The sequence below is a fragment of the Physeter macrocephalus genome, chromosome 12 (assembly GCF_002837175.3).
Source record: "Physeter macrocephalus isolate SW-GA chromosome 12, ASM283717v5, whole genome shotgun sequence".
Taxonomy (NCBI): Eukaryota; Metazoa; Chordata; class Mammalia; order Artiodactyla; family Physeteridae; genus Physeter; species Physeter macrocephalus.
Genome location: NC_041225.1, coordinates 23,230,424 through 23,236,959, shown reverse-complemented (window position 1 = coordinate 23,236,959; position 6,536 = coordinate 23,230,424). Strand labels below are relative to the sequence as shown.

General features: G+C 47.8%; 1 protein-coding gene across 11 annotated transcripts in view; it reads right to left on the bottom strand.

Annotated features, from left to right (window-relative positions):
* Window positions 1–970: 970 nt before the first annotated feature.
* Window positions 971–6,536, bottom strand: part of NCK2 (NCK adaptor protein 2) — a 138,164-nt gene continuing 132,598 nt past the window's right edge. For 9 of the 11 annotated variants that reach the window (XM_055089003.1, XM_055089008.1, XM_055089009.1 and 6 more), the window contains one exon: window positions 971–2,275. In XM_055089003.1, coding sequence (XP_054944978.1) covers window positions 2,081–2,275 — 195 coding nt within the window. In that variant the 3' untranslated portion in view covers window positions 971–2,080. The remainder of the gene's footprint in view (window positions 2,276–6,536) is intronic. The other 2 variants (XM_007108360.4, XM_028496552.2) reach the window with 1 other exon arrangement.

Below are 6,536 nucleotides of genomic sequence, written 5' to 3'. Positions count from 1 at the left end.
CTCCCACACGGTCGTTTGAGATTAAAGATAATTGTCCATGACAACTATAGGCCTTAAAGAAGTTCCTGAAGCCAAAACGTGTGTCTGTAGTGCGTCCTTTAACTGTTTCTTCCTGAACTGCTGTGTAAATCAGCGTTTCTGCTGTCCGGGCACTCACAGTGTAGAGGGACTCTGGCATGATGTCAACGCGGTACGCACAGCAGGCAGACCGGAGAGTGGCGAGAAAGTGGGATTTCCATGACCACGTCCGGAACCCGCGTGTGTCGCCTAAGGTGATGGTCTGCCTCACTCACCTGGGGCGCTCTTCTTATGTAACCAGGTGCCCCCAACCTCAGGTCCCAGACACCAGGCGTCTAATTTCAAAGGCAACAACTAAAGGTACAATGAACTCACAGAGAACAGGAATGGCAGATTCAGTGCAAACTCTCACCACATACCTTACTTCTCCTGGAAGCCTCCCCGGCCGCTGTTGGGAGGGCGTGGCCCCGAAGCCGGAGTCCTGCGCTTGTCACCTGCCCCACGAGGCCCCAGCCGTGCCCCGTGCAATCACCTGTCCCTCACCTTCTCCATCTGTGTGATGGGGACAATCCCAGGACCGCCTCCAGGAGCTGGGACGAGGATGCCACGTCCGGCCCAGAGGGAGCGTGTGATCGCGGAAGGCAGGCGGGACGGGGGAGAGGAAAGCTGGAGGGGGGAGGGCTAGCTGACAACAGTCTGGTGAAATATTTTTAACAGGTAATTTCCAAAGAGTAAAGAAAGGTAAGACCAAGCTTGAGATTCTGGTTTCTCTTGGAGTCACTCTAATTAAAATTATTTCAAGATAGCAAAAATGCGGCGCTAGAAAAAAGAAAACACACGAGTAATAAATCTGTTAGAACACCTCTCTGGAAATGCTCCCCCCTTCCGGGCACTGAGCATTTCAGGAAAGGCTGCAGGGGCTCCTGCCCCATCGCTGAGGCCGAGCTTTGCCACAGATGAACGCACACAGAGTCGTGTCATAATACTTTTTTATTACAATATCCAAAAAACTGAGTATGCAAGTTTAGGAGGTCTCAAGACCCCTTCCTCAGCTGTAGGAATGTGCCATCTCAAGAGTGTATATTTAAACTATAAAGGAGTTCAAATGTAAAGAAAAAAGAAAATGCAATTTCTTCATAAACATTCTGTGTCTCCTACTACCAAATTCACATATCCTTTTGTAAACCCTGAAAAATTTCCCTGTAAAGCAAATTATATATATATATATATATATATGTGTGTGTGTGTGTGTATATATATATATATATATAGTGTACGCGTGTGTGTGAAGTGTTGGTCACGCCCCTTTCCCAAAGATCAGCTGTTTTCCTTCATCATCTGTATTAGTGTCAACAAATGGCTAGAGATACATATTACTTTGAGAATTAAATACATCATCGTGAAACTGAAACGAGCCGAAGGGCAAGAAGAAAGAGCACTATGCAGATGGCACATCTTGGGGGAACATTTCCGAAACCTCTGTCTCTCCGAGTCTCCGGACTGACTTTCCAGGACCTCTTTTCTTTATTGCAAGTGCAGCCCCAAAGGCACTGGACAGCTTCTTCCCTCCCGTCTCACCCGGTGGTTCCAGTATTGCTACGAGCGCCCGGGGTCACCCCCGGAGAGTCTGGGAGCTGTGTGAACGCCAACGACGCAGATCCAGGGATGCCGGGACCAGGACAGGTGGTCCCTGGGCAGGTGCCACCCAGGGCCCGGCCCCACTGTCACGTGCGCTGTGGCTCACGGAAGTAAGGGCAGCTCCGGTGCATCCAAACCGCGCCCGATGTCTTTAAAGGGGGGGTTTGCTGGCACGAGCGATGTGAAAAGACTAAGGCTGGCTCCCACGGAGAAGGTTAAAGTGAGCTGACTCGTCCCCTTCCACCTCCCCATCACTAAAACCGTCCAGGAGGGCCTGGGATGGCAAAGGAGGGCGGATGGCAAACGAACCGACCCGGACAAGAAAGGGAAACCAGCTGGAGAGAGCAAGGACGGGCCGGCCACCGGGAGCGGGCCTGCAGGAGGGCCCGGGCCGGGGCGCCTTTCCGGGGCGCGTCCACTGGGCTCACTGCAGCGCCCGGACGAGGTAGAGCTTCTCCCCGTGCTCGCTGGTGAAGATGGGGGCCTTCTTGTAGTGCTCCACCAGCTCGTCCATGGTGTGGAAGCGCCGCTGCCCGATGCAGTAGACGTTGTCCACCAGCTGCACCTTGAAATGCTTGTTCTTCCCTGATGCTTTGAGAGACACGGAGAAGTCACTGGGCTGCAGAGGAAAGAGAACACCAGTTACCACCCGGTCCTGGGCCACGAGCCACGCCCCGGGCGTGGGCGGCTCCTGATCTTCACAATGACCCAGAGGCCGGCTGAGACGCTCGTGTTCTGCAGTGAAGAAAACTTGACACTTTGCTTAGTAGGGTTTCAGTGCTAAATGTATTTCGTTATTTGTAAACTGGAGACTCGTTATGGAATGGACAGCACCCGTGTTAACTGGTGTTAATTTTCATTTCCCCAAGCTATTTCTTGAATTTGTAAAAAGTGATTTCTATACAGGCAGCAGCTAGAAGTTTCACTTTCTCTAACTTCTACCACTATTAGAAGTTCACCCAACAGCATGGTGCTGGCCCAAAAACAGACACACAGGTCTATGGAACAGAAAAGAGAGCCCCCAAATAAACCCACACACTTATGGTCAATCAGTCTACAACAAAGGAAGCAAGAATATACAATGGAGAAAAGATAGTCTCTTCAGTAAGCGGTGCTGGGAGAGTTGGACAGCCACTTGTAAAGAATGAAATTAGAACATTCTCTAACATCATATACAAAAATAAACTCGAAATGGATTAAAGACCTAAATGTAAGACTGGAATTCATAAAACTCCTAGAGGAAAACATAGGCAGAATACTCTGACATAAATTGTAGCAATATTTTTTTGGATCTGCCTCCTAAAGCAAAGGAAATAAAAGCAAAAATAAGCAAATGGGACCTAATTAAACTTAAAAGCTTTTGCACAGCAAAGGAAAACAAACCATCGACAAAATGAAAAGACAACCTACTGAATGTGAGAAAATATTTGCAAATGATGTGACCAATAAGGGGTTATTTATATATATCCAACATACATAAACAGCTCATACAACTCAATATCAAAAAACAAATGACCCAATTAAAAAAATGGGCAGACGAACGGAATAGACATTTTCCAGAGAGGAAATGAAGGTGGCCAACAGGCACACGATAAGATGCTCAACATTGTTAATCATCAGGGAAATGCAAATCAGAACCACAAGGAGATACGACCTCACACCTGTCAGAATGACTGTCACCAAAAAGAACACAAATAACAAATGTCGGGAGAGAGTGTGGAGAAAAGGAAACCCTCTCGCACTGTTGGTGGGAATGTAAATTGGTGCAGCCACTGTGGAGAACAGTACGGAGGTTTCTCAAAACACTTAAAATAGAACTGCCATACGACCCAGCAATTCCACTGCTGGGTATATATCAAAAAAAAAAAAACCAAACAAACCCCAAAATGCTAATTCAAAAAGACACATGCAGCCCAACGTTTCTTAGCAGCATTATTTACAACTGCCAAGGTGCAGAAGCAACCCAAGTGTCCGTCAACAGATGAATGTCTAAAAAAGATGTGGTACATATATACAATGGAATACTACTCACTCATAAAAAAGAATGAAACTTTGTCATTTGCAGCAACATGGATGGACTTGGAGGGCATTACGCTAAGTGAAGAAGTCAGGCAGAGAAAGACAAATACTGTATGATATCACTTACACGTGGAATCTAAGAAATACAACAAACTAGCGAACATAAAAAAGAAGCTGACTCACAGATATAGGGAACAAACTAGTGGGTACCAGTGGGGAGAGGGAAGCGGGGAGGGGCCATATGGCGGTCGGGGATTAAGAGGTATAAACTTGAGGTATAAAATAAGCTACAAGGATCTATTGTACAACAAGGGGAATATAGCCAGTATTTAATAATAACTGTAAATGGAGTATAACCTTTAAAAACTGTGAATGACTACACTGTACACCTGTAACTTACAGAATATCGTACATCAACTATATTTCAATTTAAAAAATTTAAATTCTTCTGATTCTAAGCTATTTAAAAATAAATATTTTAAGAGCAGTGGGAAATCCTGGTTGCATTTTAACATGGTTCATAGTATCCCAGAGGCAGCTATACTATGGTTCATGTACAGATTTTATTTGAGAAATGTTTAAATTTGTGATTATGTCAGTGCCCTACGTATATGCGAATATATTAGATTTTAGAAAGATATTATTACTTTTATTAAAATTAGCCTTTCATCTCATTTACTGAGAAATATGTAGGGTAAGACATTGAATGAGGAATATTCTTTGGGGAAAAAAAGTATTGCTGAATTCGATAAACAATTATTTACTGAACATGGACTCACACCAAACAGGCCATGCCCTGGATGCGCGTGTATGAGGGCACAGCGTGTACGCTCTACATGGGTTTCTGCTCTCTTGGAAGTGACCATCCAGTGGGGGAAACGAATAAAGAAGGAGCTGGTATATAGGTGCAAACTGTGCTGAGTTCTGCAGAGAGAAAAGAGAGAGTACTGAGGTGGCACAGGGCATTTAAACTCGGGGCGGGAGGTCAGGAAAGGCCCCCACAGAAACCGGACCTGGGCCCGAGACGCGCGCTGGTGGGTGAGCGCTGGGGAGGGGAGGGGGGACGTCGGTGAAGAAAGAGAGAGGGTCCTGCCTCTCCGGAGGCACTAAGTGGCCGGCGCGGCTGAGGGAGAGGAGGACGGACACGGGCCTCCCTCGGTGGCCTCAGAATAAAACCCAGCCACCCACCACGGCCCACCAGGGCTGTGTCACCTGTCCCCGCTTCCCCTGATCCGACCAATGAGACAGAAGGATGCCCCTCCCAACCCAGTCCTATTTTCACTCCTGTTCCTGTGGTTTCTGAGCCAGCCTTTGTCCCCCTCCTTGGTCGACCATTCCCGTAGGTCTCAGCTCACAAGCTGACCACCCTGGAGAAGCCTCCGCATCCAAACCGGATAAGCTCTGCCCCCCTTGGCTACCGTCCAGCAGAAAGCGTCCTGACGCATCAGGCCGGGTAGGGCCGCGTCTAATCCACGGCTGTGTTCCGCAGGGAGGCCTACGGACGGTGGGAGCTGGCTAATCCAGGTCTGAACTGAATTCCTAGACCAGGCTGCCTCCGTTCTCCAAACCCAGGAACTTATGGCTGGTGAGCACCCAGCAGCCCGGCCCCTGCTGCGTGCCGCTGCCAACAGGACAAAACCAGCAAGCACCCCGCCGCCATCCACTGGCTTTTACGCCGACTTTGCAAACGTTTGATTTAAGGTGTACAAATCTTGCAAAACAAGAGATCACTCCATATAAACGAATGACAACTCAGGGAAATGGGGGTCTGAGAAAATCCAACTCTGGGGCGGGCTGCCACCTGTCACAGCTGCCGGCAGAAACGCACCTCAGAGACAGATGGATTTATAGTTTGTATTTGTGTGTCCCTTTGCCCCAAACCGACCAAATGAAAACAAATCTTTCAGGGAAAAACCTCACCTTATCTCCATACTAAACCCAGGGCTTGACGACCTGGAGGAAACCCAGGAAGAGACAGGAAGTTTTATCTCTGATTAGGCCTTGGGCTATGTATTAGTTTCAGAATCATGGCCATTAGAGGATTAGGGGCCCAGAGCAGGTGGGGAAAGAGACACAGAACTTGAAAATTATTTCCCCAACTTGATCTCTTAGAAATGAATCACCATGGGGTGAAGAGCTTCCGAGCCGGCCCAGGAGGGCGACTGGGGATGGGGCACAGGGGCCTTGGATGGCCCCTCAAAAAAAAAGGAATCATCACGAACGCAGATGTCACGAATGACCCTGTCAACCAGCTGAACTGCACAGAAGGACATTCTAAGTCATCATCCGTACAATTCTCAAATCACTACTATTTTCTTGAAACGGAACACGGTGGATGCGAGCTGGCCTCAGTGTTTTCAGTATTTCCACCCAAGTTGGATGTTGTATATGGTTTTGAAAATAGAGCAAACTAAAACAGGTACTGCCCGACAGGTGCTCTGCACAGGATGGCCCGGAGCGTCGGCCCCGGGGCCACTGTCACAGGGTGATCAGTCCTGGTGGGTGAAGGAGAAGCTCCATGGGCGGTCACCACGCCCCTGGGTCCAGTAGCACATACACACTAGGGACCGCTGAGCTCTCTCCTGGGGCTTCGGGTTTTTCTTCGGTTTCGAGCATCTGCTAATTTTTATAAGCATATACGTTCTGTGCCATAAGTCTGTGCCTTCAGATAAGGATAGAAGGCGACTTCAGTTTTATGGTTTAGCACAAGCCAGGCACTGAGCTGGTTTTAGAGATACTTTAATCAATTCACAGACAAAGTGGCATCGCACGGAGGGAGGAGGTGAGTCAGTCAGGGTCGGTATGTGATAGGCTCAATTTTTTTTTTTTTTTTTTTTTTTTTTTTTTTTTTTTTTCGGTAC